At 39.7% G+C, this 15,845-nt stretch overlaps 1 protein-coding gene and 7 non-coding genes across 8 annotated transcripts; all 8 read left to right on the forward strand.

Moving 5' to 3' along the window:
- Positions 1-2,467: 2,467 nt before the first annotated feature.
- On the forward strand, positions 2,468-4,882 carry LOC106676762 (uncharacterized). Its single transcript, XM_024806309.2, has one exon. It carries the CDS (start codon positions 2,550-2,552, stop codon positions 4,575-4,577), a length of 2,028 nt encoding a protein of 675 aa, XP_024662077.2. The 5' UTR covers positions 2,468-2,549; the 3' UTR covers positions 4,578-4,882.
- A 4,375-nt stretch (positions 4,883-9,257) lies between these two features.
- Positions 9,258-9,397, forward strand: LOC112436612 (U4 spliceosomal RNA). Its single transcript, XR_003025171.2, has one exon. It is a non-coding gene; the product is annotated as a U4 spliceosomal RNA (small nuclear RNA).
- A 185-nt stretch (positions 9,398-9,582) lies between these two features.
- On the forward strand, positions 9,583-9,722 carry LOC112436621 (U4 spliceosomal RNA). The gene has a single exon (XR_003025181.2). It is a non-coding gene; the product is annotated as a U4 spliceosomal RNA (small nuclear RNA).
- Positions 9,723-9,906: 184 nt separating this feature from the next.
- On the forward strand, positions 9,907-10,046 carry LOC112436610 (U4 spliceosomal RNA). Its single transcript, XR_003025169.1, has one exon. It is a non-coding gene; the product is annotated as a U4 spliceosomal RNA (small nuclear RNA).
- Positions 10,047-10,395: 349 nt separating this feature from the next.
- Positions 10,396-10,535, forward strand: LOC112436616 (U4 spliceosomal RNA). The gene has a single exon (XR_003025175.2). It is a non-coding gene; the product is annotated as a U4 spliceosomal RNA (small nuclear RNA).
- Positions 10,536-10,929: 394 nt separating this feature from the next.
- On the forward strand, positions 10,930-11,069 carry LOC112436613 (U4 spliceosomal RNA). Its single transcript, XR_003025172.2, has one exon. It is a non-coding gene; the product is annotated as a U4 spliceosomal RNA (small nuclear RNA).
- A 349-nt stretch (positions 11,070-11,418) lies between these two features.
- On the forward strand, positions 11,419-11,558 carry LOC112436620 (U4 spliceosomal RNA). Its single transcript, XR_003025180.1, has one exon. It is a non-coding gene; the product is annotated as a U4 spliceosomal RNA (small nuclear RNA).
- A 349-nt stretch (positions 11,559-11,907) lies between these two features.
- LOC112436619 (U4 spliceosomal RNA) lies at positions 11,908-12,047 on the forward strand. The gene has a single exon (XR_003025179.2). It is a non-coding gene; the product is annotated as a U4 spliceosomal RNA (small nuclear RNA).
- Positions 12,048-15,845: the final 3,798 nt, after the last annotated feature.

A 15,845-nucleotide genomic window follows, 5' to 3' on the forward strand; every position in this document is an offset into this window, starting at 1 on the left:
AAATATAAAAGGGGGGATATTGATAAATGATATAAGTGACTTGCCAGTTTTTGTAACTTATGACTGTTGCTATGAAGTTCATAGAAATGAATGTAAGACAATATATAAAACAATTAGAACAGAAAAGACAATGCAGTGTCTCAAAAATGAGTTAATAAAACAAGATTGGACTATTGTATATAAACACAAGGATGTCAATAAAGCCTATGAGGCAGGGACGTGCAGAGGGGGGGGGCTAGAGGGGCTTGAGCACCCGCCCCTTTCCTGATGAGTGCCCAAAGTGCCCTTTTGTTGAGGCAACTTTTAAATTTTTTTTATTTATTTATTTATTTATTTTATGTGTGTGTGCGTGCGGAGTCCTGTCTGTGCCCCTCAACAATAATATTTAACTATTAATCATAGTTTTGCTAAATAAAAGGATCTGGCTTGCATCAGTCACATGATCACATTTAACCAATGATCGCCCTCGACGGCAGAACGCGCTGGTTACGAGCCGGGAACGAGCTCACAAAGAGCACGCGCATTTGTTGCGGTCCGAGCTGTAGGAGAAACACAAGTTAACTCAGAGACACAGACTGATGCGACAAACCCAGTAAGTAGGTGTACAGCGCACACTGTAGTGTGTAGCACACAGGAGTATTAGCTTATTACGTACACGTTGGTAAGCTGTCTTGTTGCAACTGACGAACTGAAACAAACGAGCGTGCTGTGTGTGCAACAGCGTGACAAACATTACCTGTCCTTTTATTAACTGCACAAGTAGTGCTGGTCATAGCTGCTGGCTACCTGTGTAAGGCTGTCATGGGTCTGTAGCTCTGTCACCGTTTTAGTGAACATATTTAGTTTTAAAGTAAGTTTCTGGGCATTTCCTGCCTTTCTGGAGGGATTATATTTCACTAAAAAACGATCTAATATGCATGTCCACATAATAATTATTATAATTATAATATATTAAAAAACACATGCTGTATTTTAAAGAACATACATTAAGAAGCAGATTATATTAGATTTATATTTTAAATAAGACAAAAGTTGGATTTTACAGCAGTAAAATGATTGTATCTCTACAGTTTAAAAATGTAATAAGCTTTGCCCTGCACAGAGTGGATAGTGAAACAAATGGAATCATCATAAATACATTATTTCATATTTATTACTTCCCCCTCCTCATTGCTTTATTATTGTAGCTCTAGTAATAAATAATAATGTAAGGATGCCCATAGTATATACAGTATTCTGAAGAAGGTCTAACATGTCACTGTGTGTGCATGTGTGTGTTTTATTTAGCTGGATTTAAAAAAATATTACTCATGATATAACATTGTGCAGACATGGCTGGTAAGGACATGAGGAGGAAACAGTAGGAGCTGTATGAGGCTACTAAAGGCAGGGCTATAACATTTTGCTGTCATCATTTTATTATAGATTAAGTGCAAGAGTTGTTAGGTGTGGATAATTAGATTATAGTTTATTGCAATAGCAAGTTGTGCCTTGTTCTCAGATAGACAGCAAGTGGAGAGTGATATATGAAATGATGGGAAGGAAGGAAGAAGAGAAGCAAAGAGTGATTCACAGGCAGAGCCGAGTTTATGTCACAGTTTTTCGTTGCCTTATGGTTCCAAGCGCTGTCACCAATCTTTGCATTTTGTTATTATCTCATGAAACTTGTTTAATCAGCTACCATCTCTCCTGTGGACTTTTTAATGTCTACAGTCTCAGATCAACACAACCCTGCCCTTCCCATATTAGATTCTTGATGAATGTGTGTTGTTGTTATTCAGCATGGTTCAATGTGCCCCTTTTTAACTTTGAGCACCCGCCCCTTTAAACCTCTCTGCACGTCCCTGATAGAGACAGGTTTTAAAGACTAGAAATGAAAACATGTGAGTCCTGTCTTTAAATAAAAATATATAATTCCCTATATTCCTATCTATTCTTGACATTGAAGCTTTACTCTTCTTGATATTGTGACAAAATACTCTTGGGTTAACCACGAGCTTTCTAAAAACTTGCATATAACAATTGTGCACCATTCATTCCTCATCTTTGCTGCCCATCATTACAACTTTGCTAATGATGGGCAGCAGGTTAGTGTCATGATGTCACCTCAGACATAGTTAAAAGCCCTGTTAACGTAGCTGCTTCTCGCCGGGTGCGGTGGCGCGTGCCTGTAATCCAAGCTACCGGGAGGCTGAGGTTGGAGGATCGTTTGAGCTCATGAGCTCTGAGCTGCAGCAGGCTATGTCGATTAACACAAAATAATTATCCTCATTCAAAAGTCATGTAAGAACCTCATTGGCTTACGGAATGTTGATGTTATTTAAAAAATTCATACAAAAACATGACCTCATTCTAGAATGTCATGTGACAACCTCATTGGCTTATGGAATTGTGATGTCACAGGCTTCTGAATCCATAAATAGGGGTGAGGAGGTACAACTTTCAGTCCGTTATTTGCAGCACTTATGTTAGCAGCATTCAAACGTTCACCAGTAAAGCATTTTCAAACATCTGGATACTTTTCGTACTCACGGTATACAGACTCCAACATGTCTCAGAAAGAGCAAGAAAGACAAGAAGCTGACCCCAGCTCTATTCCATGGTATGAGTCCCTAGACCCTTACATCAGCTCTCTTCCTTGGGATGAACAGGTGGAATTAGAGGAAAAGCGATTGGAAGAAATGGAGAAGGAAAATCTCATGAACAGAGAAAAGATTAAGATCCTGACAGAAGAAAATGAGAGAAAGAGCGCTGAATTAGAAAAATTATCCTACCAGCTTCAGGAAAGGGAAGGTATTATTGAGGAGAAACAATGGGCTCTCCAAGATAAGAAGAATCACGAGCTCCAAGAAAAGCTTGATGAAGCTCTAGAAAAAATTAAAGATCTGCTCCAAAATGAGAAAAAAGAGAGCATTAAAGGGGATAAAATGCTCAAGAAGAATCAGGAGCTCCAAGAAAAGCTTGATGGAGCTCTGGAAAAAAATAAAGATCTGCTCCAAAAGGAGAAAAAAGAGAGCATAAAACAGGAAAACATGGTCAAGAAGAATCAGGAGCTCCAAGAGAAGCTTGACGAAGCTCTGGAAAAACTGAAGGAAATCCACCAAGAAGAGAAGCAACAGTCCACACAGCAGAGAGACATGCAGAGCAAACTCCAAGCCATGGAGGAAAAATACAAAGCGCTGCAGGTGAAACATGACAAAACTCTGCACAAAAGTCAACAGTTGCTTCAAGACAAGAAGCAAATGGAAATGAAACAGAAGGAAATTGACTCCAAGCTTGACGAGATGGAGGAAAAACACAGATCGCTCCAAATCAAGCTTGAGAAAACAGTGCACAGAAATAAAGAGTTCATTCAAGAGAGAGAGCAACAAGAAATGCTGGAGAAAGAAACAGACTCCCAGCTTGAAGTCTTGGAGGAAAAACTGAAAATGCTGCAACTAACTCTTGAGGAAACACTGCTCAAAAATAAAGAGCTGCTTCAAGAAAAAGACCAACAGAAAATACATCAGGAAGAAATGGATTGCAAGCTGAGGAACATCGAGAAACAAAATGAAGGCTTGCAAGTGATGCTTGATGAAGCTCTGGAGAGAAATAAAGAGTTTCTTCACAAGATAGACCAACAGAAAATAAAAAAGGAAGAAATGGATTGCAAGCTGAGGAACATTGAGAAACAAAATGAAGGCTTGCGAGTAATGCTTGATGAAGCTCTGGAGAGAAATAAGGAGAACCTCCAAGAAAAGAAACAAGAGCCCGTAGAGCAGAGAGACCTGCAGAGCAAACTCCAAGCCATGGAGGAAAAATACAAAGCGCTGCAGGTGAAACATGACAAAACTCTGCACAAAAGTCAACAGTTGCTTCAAGACAAGAAGAAACTGGAAATGAAACAGAAAGAAATGGACTCCAAGCTTGACGAGATGGAGGAAAAACACAGATCACTCCAAATCAGGCTTGATAAAAAAGTGCACGGAAATAAAGAGCTTCTTCAAGAAAAAGACCAACAGAAAATACAACAGGAAGAAGAAAAACTTCATCTCCAGAGGAAAAATCAAGCACTCCAAGAATTGTATAACGAAACAAAGTACAAATCAACTGTACTGGAAGAAGAAAAGAAAAAGCTGGAAAAACAATGCTCAGCGATGCAGAGTAGCATCAATGAGATGCTGAGAAAAAATACCGAACTTGAGGAACTTTCTAAGACCTTGAAGTACAAAAACACTGAAATCCAGGCGCAAAAGCAAGAACAACAGAAAACACATAAAGACCTGCAGTGTAGACTTCAAGAAATCCAGAAGAGAAACCAGCAGCTGGAAGACATGCACACAGATGTGCACAAGGCAAAGCGAATAGAGGAGGCAATAGTTAAAGAACTGAAAGACAAGCTTAAAGAAAAACAAGAACAATTAGAAGACATGGTGAAAAGATGCAACAAACTTGAGAAAGAAAACGCAGAAACAATCGATGAGCTGAAAACCCTCATCATTGAGAAAAAAGTGCTGGTGGAAGAGTATCTGAAAAAGAAGAAAAAACGCTTCCACTGGTTCTGGAGGAGGGGCACTGCTGCTTCTCACCTGATGTAACCTCGTCTTCCTCCACCTCTATTCCATCTTCATTTCCCCCCTTCCCCTCCCTCCTTTTTCTTTTTTCACCCTCACCCCCCGACCAGTCCCGGCAGTTGACTGCCCCCTCCTGAGCCTGGTTCTGCCATAGGTTTCTCCTTTAGGTGTCTTTCACTTTAAAAGGAGTTTTTCCTATCCACTGTCGCCTGCTGCTTGCTCAGAGGGGATTGTTGGGGTTTTCTCTCATCTCTCTCTTTCATTCTTTCTATCCTTTCCCCCCCTTCTGCCTTTTCCTTTACCCAATAAACACAATTGCCCACATTTTACATTTGTTTGAAAAATGTCTTCATTCAACAATAATTCATCTTAGGTATAAAAACAAGAAATAGGTAATAGCTGCATGTGTGTTTGTGTGTGTGCATAATATACATACTTGTTTCCCAGAAAGATTTAATACTAGATGGATAGAGACCAGGGACGTGCAGAGGGGGGGCTAGAGGGGCTTGAGCACCCGCCCCTTTCCTGATGAGTGCCCAAAGTGCCCTTTTGTTGAGGCAACTTTTAAATTTTTTTTATTTATTTATTTATTTATTTATTTTATGTGTGTGTGCGTGCGGAGTCCTGTCTGTGCCCCTCAACAATAATATTTAACTATTAATCATAGTTTTGCTAAATAAAAGGATCTGGCTTGCATCAGTCACATGATCACATTTAACCAATGATCGCCCTCGACGGCAGAACGCGCTGGTTACGAGCCGGGAATGAGCTCACAAAGAGCACGCGCATTTGTTGCGGTCCGGAGCTGTAGGAGAAACACAAGTTAACTCAGAGACACAGACTGATGCGACAAACCCAGTAAGTAGGTGTACAGCGCACACTGTAGTGTGTAGCACACAGGAGTATTAGCTTATTACGTACACGTTAGTAAGCTGTCTTGTTGCAACTGACGAACTGAAACAAACGAGCGTGCTGTGTGTGCAACAGCGTGACAAACATTACCTGTCCTTTTATTAACTGCACATGTAGTGCTGGTCATAGCTGCTGGCTACCTGTGTAAGGCTGTCATGGGTCTGTAGCTCTGTCACCGTTTTAGGGAACATATTTAGTTTTAAAGTAAGTTTCTGGGCATTTCCTGCCTTTCTGGAGGGATTATATTTCACTAAAAAACGATCTAATATGCATGTCCACATAATAATTATTATAATTATAATATATTAAAAAACACACGCTGTATTTTAAAGAACATACATTAAGAAGCAGATTATATTAGATTTATATTTTAAATAAGACAAAAGTTGGATTTTACAGCAGTAAAATGATTGTATCTCTACAGTTTAAAAATGTAATAAGCTTTGCCCTGCACAGAGTGGATAGTGAAACAAATGGAATCATCATAAATACATTATTTCATATTTATTACTTCCCCCTCCTCATTGCTTTATTATTGTAGCTCTAGTAATAAATAATAATGTAAGGATGCCCATAGTATATACAGTATTCTGAAGAAGGTCTAAAATGTCACTGTGTGTGCATGTGTGTGTTTTATTTAGCTGGATTTAAAAAAATATTACTCATGATATAACATTGTGCAGACATGGCTGGTAAGGACATGAGGAGGAAACAGTAGGAGCTGTATGAGGCTACTAAAGGCAGGGCTATAACATTTTGCTGTCATCATTTTATTATAGATTAAGTGCAAGAGTTGTTAGGTGTGGATAATTAGATTATAGTTTATTGCAATAGCAAGTTGTGCCTTGTTCTCAGATAGACAGCAAGTGGAGAGTGATATATGAAATGATGGGAAGGAAGGAAGAAGAGAAGCAAAGAGTGATTCACAGGCAGAGCCGAGTTTATGTCACAGTTTTTCGTTGCCTTATGGTTCCAAGCGCTGTCACCAATCTTTGCATTTTGTTATTATCTCATGAAACTTGTTTAATCAGCTACCATCTCTCCTGTGGACTTTTTAATGTCTACAGTCTCAGATCAACACAGCCCTGCCCTTCCCATATTAGATTCTTGATGAATGTGTGTTGTTGTTATTCAGCATGGTTCAATGTGCCCCTTTTTAACTTTGAGCACCCGCCCCTTTAAACCTCTCTGCACATCCCTGCTATGAGGCATTCTTAAGCATATTCGTGGCCTTATTAGAGGAAAACAGCCTACTCATTGAAGTCAACAGGAAAGACAAGTATGCAGGAAGACCATGGATGACAAAGGGACTGCAAAATGCCTGTAAAAAAACCCCCATCTTATATAGATAATTCATTAAAAAGAGAACTACAGAATCTGAAAATAAATATAAAAAGTATAAAAATAAATTAACTAACATAATGAGAACTTGTAAAAAAGAATACTTCATCAAAAAGTTAGAAGATAATAAAGATAGCATGAAAGGGATATGGAAGGTATTAAATAGTATAATAAAAAATGGACCAAGGACTACTGACTACCCTGGGTATTTTACGGAAGGGACAAATACTATTAGTAAAATGAACGAAGTAGTAAATGGATTCAATGAATTTTTTGTAAATATAGGGCCAAAACTGGCTGCGGAAATAAAGGTTGATATGATAGAAAGGGAGACTGGAGGAAACATTGAAAGGAATGCAAGTTCAATGTTTTTAAGAGCAGTGGAAGAGAAGGAGATATATGATATTGTCAGTGGACTTAAGAACAAAACAAGTACTGACTGTCATGATATTGATATGTTAACGGTAAAGAGAGTAATTGATGGTATTGTAAAACCACTACAATATATTTTTAATTTGTCTTTCCAGGAAGGGGTTTTTCCACAAAAAATGAAAGTTGCAAAAATTATTCCCATTTATAAATCAGGTGAAAAGCATTGTTTTACAAATTATAGACCAGTGTCGGTACTCTCCCAGTTTTCTAAGATACTGGAAAAACTATTTCTAAAAAGATTTGATAGCTTTGTGGATAAACATGATTTGTTGGCAAATTGCCAGTATGGGTTTAGAAATAATAGATCAACAGTTTTGGCATTGATGGATTTAATGGAAGAAATAACAGAATGTATGGATAACAAGAAGTATGCACTTGGAGTCTTTCTAGATCTAAAAAAAGCATTGATACTGTTGACCACGAAATTCTAAAAATCAAACTGGAAAAATATGGGTTCAGGGGTGTGGTACTGGATTGGATACACAGCTATGTGATGAATCGACAGCAATATGTACAAATAAATGAGTTTAAATCTAAATTGATGGATATTGAATGTGGAGTACCTCAAGGATCAGTATTAGGTCCGAAAATGTTTATTATGTATATAAATGATATTTGTAAAGTATCGAAGATACTGAAGTTTGTAATTTTTGCAGATGATACCAATATACTTTGTTCAGGTGCGGAATTTCAACAGGTTTTGGAGGTGATCACACAGGAGTTAAATATATTAAAGAAGTGGTTTGATAGAAACAAATTGTCCTTAAATTTAAATAAAGCAAAATTTATGTTATTCGGAAACTATAAGAAAAACATTAACATTGAAATTTGTGTCGATAATATATATCTAGAAAGGGTTAATGCCATAAAATTTCTTGGTGTGATCATTGATCAAAAGGCCTGTTGGAAATCACACATCACTTATGTGAGGGGAAAGTTAGCACGGGGCATTGCTGTCTTGGGGAAAGTAAAACAATTTCTGGATAGGAAAACATTGTATATGTTATATTGTGCTTTGCTATTACCATACATGAGTTATTGTGTAGAGGTTTGGGGAAATACATATAAAAGTAATATTCAGACTATAATCATAATGCAGAATGGGGCCATTAGACTAATAAATCAGGAGGGGTATAGGGGTCACACAAATGCACTCTTTATTAGGACGCAAGCTATAAAATTCCAGGATCTGGTGAAGTTTAAAACAGTGCAAATAATATATAAGGTAAGGAAAGGAATGCTCCCAATCGAAATAAGTAAATGGTTCTTAGAAAGAGAAGGGAGGTATAATTTTAGAGGGAAGTGGAATTTAAAATTACAAAGAGTAAGAACAACATTGAAAAGGATGTCTATTTCAATAGCGGGAGTTAAATTCTGGAATGAGTTAAAAGAAGAAATAAAAGTCAGTAGTGATATAAAACAGTTTAAAATAAAACTCAAAAAAGAAATATTTAATAAGTATAAGAATGAAGAAAATGCAATTAACCCAAGACAGCAGTCAAACTCATGTTTATTTTCTTCTGCAAATTAGCAAATCTAAATATAGTTTTAGTTGAACATGTGAAAATATTTTTTTGAGATGTTATGTTCTAAGTTGAAGACATTGTATACGTTTTTGTTGTTCAGATGATGAGGATGTAAACCTGAGGCGGTAGGGCTAAATAAGTATATACTTCTGCCTACTCCTTTTCAAACAACTGTATGGAATGATTTTATGAAATGTTGGTGAATGTATATGTTTAAAATAAAAAAGAACTGAACTGAACATTTAGATTTAAATATAATATTTAGATTTAACATTTAGATTGAATATTTGACATTTAGATTTAGCATTTAAAATTCTGTTTTAAATATGAAAAGTTACAAATATTTTACTAAATGTTGTAAAAAATGACTTGTGTTGAGCTAAATGTGGAAAAATGTTGCCGTTAATTTCAGCATGTTTCATTTTACAAACGGCGCCCCATAGTGATACGAGTTTTGATTCATACCCAGCTGAAAAGTTGAAACTCATGGGTCATTCTTGTGCAGAGGCAATTTCATAGTCTATGAAGTTCTACTGAGACGTGATTATTGCTGGTTGAAAACTTTAACCAATTCCCACCTTGATGACTTGAAACACAGTCAGCTATGGCAATTTTTGCTGGTTTCTCAAGAGACTTTGTAAGTGGTTTCAATGTTAATTTCTGGCGTTTTCAATTTCCTATTTCTATCCGTTGCTTTTTTTGAGGGGAAGGTGTCTGGTATTATCAAACCCAATCAGTTCTTGCATCACCCAACATTTGACAGCACTGTGATGCGAGTGTTGATTCATACCCACCTGAAAAGCTGAAACTCAATGGTCATTCTTGTGCAGAGGCAATTTCATAGTCTATGAAGTTCTACTGAGACGTGATTATTGCCGGTTGAAAACTTTAACCAATTCCCGCCTTGATGACTTGAAACACAGTCAGCTATGGCAATTTTTGCTGGTCTCTCAGGAGACTTTGTAATTTGTTTCAATGTTAATTTCTGGCGTTTTCAATTTCCTATTTCTATCCGTTGCTTTTGTTGAGGGAAGGTGTCTGGTATTATCAAACCCAATCAGTTCTTGCATCACCCAACATTTGACAGCACTGTGATGCGAGTGTTGATTCATACCCACCTGAAAAGCTGAAACTCAATGGTCATTCTTGTGCAGAGGCAATTTCATAGTCTATGAAGTTCTACTGAGACGTGATTATTGCTGGTTGAAAACTTTAACCAATTCCCGCCTTGATGACTTGAAACACAGTCAGCTATGGCAATTTTTGCTGGTCTCTCAGGAGACTTTGTCATTTGTTTCAATGTTAATTTCTGGCGTTTTCAATTTACGATGTCTATCCGTCATACTTATTGAGGGAAGTTGTCAGGTATTAGGAGATCTTGACAAAATTAACACAAGATGGGATTAAAGTCCTTCTTCGAGTGAAGCAAAGTATTGACCCTTTGCTCTTGGTCAATGCATACAATTAACTGAACCAATAAATGGGCGGGATTTCCAAATGATCAACCAATCACGTGAGTAATCCCCCAATTCAAACCCAGTTAGTTCCTGCATCACCCAACATTTGAAAGTGCACCATCAGTGATGTGAGTGTTGATTCATACCCACCTGAAAAGCTGAAACTCACTGGTTATTCTTGTGCAGAGGCAATTTCATAGTCTATGAAGTTCTACTGAGACGTGATTATTGCTGGTTGAAAACTTTAACCAATTCCCGCCTTGATGACTTGAAACACAGTCAGCTATGGCAATTTTTGCTGGTTTCTCAAGAGACTTTGTAAGTGGTTTCAATGTTAATTTCTGGCGTTTTCAATTTCCTATTTCTATCCGTTGCTTTTGTTGAGGGAAGGTGTCTGGTATTATCAAACCCAATCAGTTCTTGCATCATTTAACATTTGACAGCACTGTGATTTGCCTTGTTGACTCGCCTTGATGACTTGAAACACAGTCAGCTATGTCAATTTTTGCTGGTCTCTCAGGAGACTTTGTAATTTGTTTCAATGTTAATTTCTGGCGTTTTCAATTTCCTATTTCTATCCGTTGCTTTTGTTGAGGGAAGGTGTCTGGTATTATCAAACCCAATCAGTTCTTGCATCACCCAACATTTGACAGCACTGTGATGCGAGTGTTGATTCATACCCACCTGAAAAGCTGAAACTCAATGGTCATTCTTGTGCAGAGGCAATTTCATAGTCTATGAAGTTCTACTGAGACGTGATTATTGCTGGTTGAAAACTTTAACCAATTCCCGCCTTGATGACTTGAAACACAGTCAGCTATGGCAATTTTTGCTGGTCTCTCAGGAGACTTTGTAATTTGTTTCAATGTTAATTTCTGGCGTTTTCAATTTACGATGTCTATCCGTCATACTTATTGAGGGAAGTTGTCAGGTATTAGGAGATCTTGACAAAATTAACACAAGATGGGATTAAAGTCCTTCTTCGAGTGAAGCAAAGTATTGACCCTTTGCTCTTGGTCAATGCATACAATTAACTGAACCAATAAATGGGCGGGATTTCCAAATGATCAACCAATCACGTGAGCAATCCCCCAATTCAAACCCAGTTACTTCCTGCATCACCCAACATTTCAAAGTGCACCATCAGTGATGTGAGTGTTGATTCATACCCACCTGAAAAGCTGAAACTCACTGGTTATTCTTGTGCAGAGGCAATTTCATAGTCTATGAAGTTCTACTGAGACGTGATTATTGCTGGTTGAAAACTTTAACCAATTCCCGCCTTGATGACTTGAAACACAGTCAGCTATGGCAATTTTTGCTGGTCTCTCAGGAGACTTTGTCATTTGTTTCAATGTTAATTTCTGGCGTTTTCAATTTACGATGTCTATCCGTCATACTTATTGAGGGAAGTTGTCAGGTATTAGGAGATCTTGACAAAATTAACACAAGATGGGATTAAAGTCCTTCTTCGAGTGAAGCAAAGTATTGACCCTTTGCTCTCGGTCAACGTATACAATTAACTGAACCAATAAATGGGCGGGATTTCCAAATGATCAACCAATCACGTGAGTAATCCCCCAATTCAAACCCAGTTAGTTCCTGCATCACCCAACATTTCAAAGTGCACCATCAGTGATGTGAGTGTTGATTCATACCCAGCTGAAAAGCTGAAACTCACTGGTTATTCTTGTGCAGAGGCAATTTCATAGTCTATGAAGTTCTACTGAGACGTGATTATTGCTGGTTGAAAACTTTAACCAATTCCCGCCTTGATGACTTGAAACACAGTCAGCTATGGCAATTTTTGCTGGTTTCTCAGGAGACTTTGTAATTTGTTTCAATGTTAATTTCTGGCGTTTTCAATTTACGATGTCTATCCGTCATACTTATTGAGGGAAGTTGTCAGGTATTAGGAGTTCTTGGCAACATTAACACAAGATGGGATTCAAATCCTGCATCGGCTAATGCTATCTACCACCTGACTACCGAGGACAGTGACGTCATCAGCGAGAGACCGGTGACCAGCATCGCGGAGCATGATGTCCGAGCGGCACTGAGGAGAGTGAACACAAGGAAAGCGGCGGGGCCAGACGGCATCACCGGCCGTCTGCTGCGCTGCTGTGCTGACCAGCTAGCAGGTGTGTTCACTTACATCTTCAACGAGTCCCTGGCGAAGTCTGTGGTCCCCATATGCTTCAAAAGATCCACCATCATCCCTGTGCCCATGAACAGCAAACCCTCATCCCTGAACGATTACCGGCCAGTTGCACTGACCTCGGTAGTAATGAAGGTGTTTGAGAGGCTGCTGAAGAACATCATCTCCTCCTCCATCCCAGACACCACAGATCCGCTGCAGTTTGCCTACAGATCCAACAGATCCACATAGGATGCCATCGCCCACGTCCTACACACCACTCTCAGCCATGTGGACAAGAAACAGGGTAACTATGTGCGAATGCTGTTTGTTGATTACAGTTCAGCGTTTAACACAATAGTGCCCTGCAGACTGTTCACAAAGCTCAGGGATCTGGGACTTAACAGCCGTCTGTGTGCATGGGTGTTGGACTTCCTCACTGGCAGAACTCAGGTGGTGAGGGTGGGCAGGTGCTTCTCCAACAGCATCACCATCAACACAGGAGCACCTCAGGGATGTGTCCTCTCGCCACTGCTCTACTCCCACTACACTTCAGACTGTGTGGCCACCCATGGCGCCAACACCATTATGAAGTTTGCTGACGACACAGTGGTGTTGGGTGCCATCTCCAACAACGGTGGTGGACTTCAGAAGGGGTCAGCACAGAGACTACAAGCCCATTATCATCAATGGAGCTCCAGTGGAGAGTGTGCAGTCCTTCAAGTATCTTGGTGTTCACATCTCCTCAGACCTGACATGGGCTGCCCACATTCAGGTCCAGACCAAAAAGCCTAGGCAGCGCCTGTATCACCTACGACAACTGAGGAAGTTCAGGGTCTCTCCAAAGATCCTCAGGATTTTCTATACAGGTGCTGTGGAGAGCATCCTCACACAGAACATCAAATCAAATCAAATCACTTTTATTGTCACATCACATGTGCAGGTACATTGGTACAGTACATGTGAGTGAAATTCTTGTGTGCGAGCTTCACAAGCAACAGAGTTGTGCAAAATACAATAATGTAAACAAGCAAAATACAAGAATGGCTACATCTGAAACTAATAAATATATGTACAATATATAATAGTATATGCATTTCTGGATGTGTATACTAAATATTTTTCTACGTGTGTGTGTGTGTGTGTGTGTATACACATATTTTACAAATTAAATAGAGTAAACAATAAATAAAATATATAAAAATATACAGAGTTGAGACATGTGCAAAACAGTGGCATTACTGTACAGTATGGAGTGCATAATGTTAAAGTTCCAGTAGTGAAGGTGAGGTGTCTATGACGTGTTCAGCAGTCTGATGGCCTGATGGAAAAAGCTGTCTCTCAGTCTGCTGGTTCGGGACCGGATGCTGCAGAACCTCCTTCCTGATGGAAGTAGTCTGAACAGTTTATGGCTGGGGTGACTGGAGTCCTTGATGATGACATGACATCGTGGTTTGGGAACAGCTGTGTGAAGGACCAAAAAGCTCTCCAGAGAGTGATCCGTACAGCAGAACGCTGCTGCAGGATTGCTCTCCCCCCGCTTCAGGACACCTACACCAGGAGATGCCGGACTAGAGCAGCGCAGATACTGAAGGACCCGTCCCACAAACTGTTCCAACTTCTGCAATCTGGTAGAAGGTTCCGCATCTTCCGGGCAAGGACAGAGAGACTCAAGAGGAGCTTCTATCCCCAAGCCACCCGTGCCCTAAACACACACACCCGCCCTCTCACATCATCTATAATTAACTGAGACAGGACTCTCTTCCAGACACTAAATCAAGGCACAATGTACATTTCAATTCCTTTAATTTTAAATATGTTTATATTGTCTATCCTGTAAAATAGTCAGATGTCTATTCATATTAATGTACAGAATTCACCTGCTTGCTGCTACTACTGCACATTCACCCAATGTGTGTGTGTGTGTGTGTGTGTGTGTGTGTGTGTGTGTATAGATATATATATATATATATACATACAGTGGGGCAAAAAAGTATTTAGTCAGCCACCGATTGTGCAAGTTCCCCCACCTAAAATGATGACAGAGGTCAGTAATTTGCACCAGAGGTACACTTCAACTGTGAGAGACAGAATGTGAAAAAAAAAAATCCATGAATTCACATGGTAGGATTTGTAAAGAATTTATTCGTAAATCAGGGTGGAAAATAAGTATTTGGTCAATAACAAAAATACAACTCAATACTTTGTAACATAACCTTTGTTGGCAATAACAGAGGTCAAACGTTTACTATAGGTCTTTACCAGGTTTGCACACACAGTAGCTGGTATTTTGGCCCATTCCTCCATGCAGATCTTCTCGAGAGCAGTGATGTTTTGGGGCTGTCGCCGAGCAACACGGACTTTCAACTCCCGCCACAGATTTTCTATGGGGTTGAGGTCTGGAGACTGGCTAGGCCACTCCAGGACTTTCAAATGCTTCTTACGGAGCCACTCCTTTGTTGCCCGGGCGGTGTGTTTTGGATCATTGTCATGTTGGAAGACCCAGCTTCGTTTCATCTTCAAAGTTCTCACTGATGGAAGGAGGTTTTGGCTCAAAATCTCACGATACATGGCCCCATTCATTCTGTCCTTAACACGGATCAGTCGTCCTGTCCCCTTGGCAGAAAAACAGCCCCATAGCATGATGTTTCCACCCCCATGCTTCACAGTAGGTATGGTGTTCTTGGGATGCAACTCAGTATTCTTCTTCCTCCAAACACGACGAGTTGAGTTTATACCAAAAAGTTCTACTTTGGTTTCATCTGACCACATGACATTCTCCCAATCCTCTGCTGTATCATCCATGTGCTCTCTGGCAAACATCAGACGGGCCTGGACATGCACTGGCTTCAGCAGCGGAACACGTCTGGCACTGCGGGATTTGATTCCCTGCCGTTGTAGTGTGTTACTGATGGTGACCTTTGTTACTTTGGTCCCAGCTCTCTGCAGGTCATTCATCAGGTCCCCCCGTGTGGTTCTGGGATCTTTGCTCACCATTCTCATGATCATTTTGACCCCACGGGATGAAATCTTGCGTGGAGCCCCAGATCGAGGGAGATTATCAGTGGTCTTGTATGTCTTCCATTTTCTGATGATTGCTCCCACAGTTTATTTTTTCACACCAAGCTGCTTGCCTATTGTAGATTCACTCTTCCCAGTCTGGTGCAGGTCTACAATACTTTTCCTGGTGTCCTTCGAAAGCTCTTTGGTCTTGGCCATGGCGGAGTTTGGAGTCTGACTGTTTGAGGCTGTGGACAGGTGTCTTTTATTCAGATGATGGGTTCAAACAGGTGCCATTCATACAGGTAACGAGTGGGGGACAGAAAAGCTTCTTACAGAAGACGTTACAGGTCTGTGAGAGCCAGAGATTTTCCTTGTTTGAGGTGACCAAATACTTATTTTCGACCCTAATTTACGAATAAATTCTTTACAAATCCTACCATGTGAATTCATGGATTTTTTTTTCACATTCTGTCTCTGACAGTTG

This window comes from Maylandia zebra, linkage group LG19, assembly GCF_041146795.1.
Source record: "Maylandia zebra isolate NMK-2024a linkage group LG19, Mzebra_GT3a, whole genome shotgun sequence".
Classification (NCBI taxonomy): domain Eukaryota; kingdom Metazoa; phylum Chordata; class Actinopteri; order Cichliformes; family Cichlidae; genus Maylandia; species Maylandia zebra.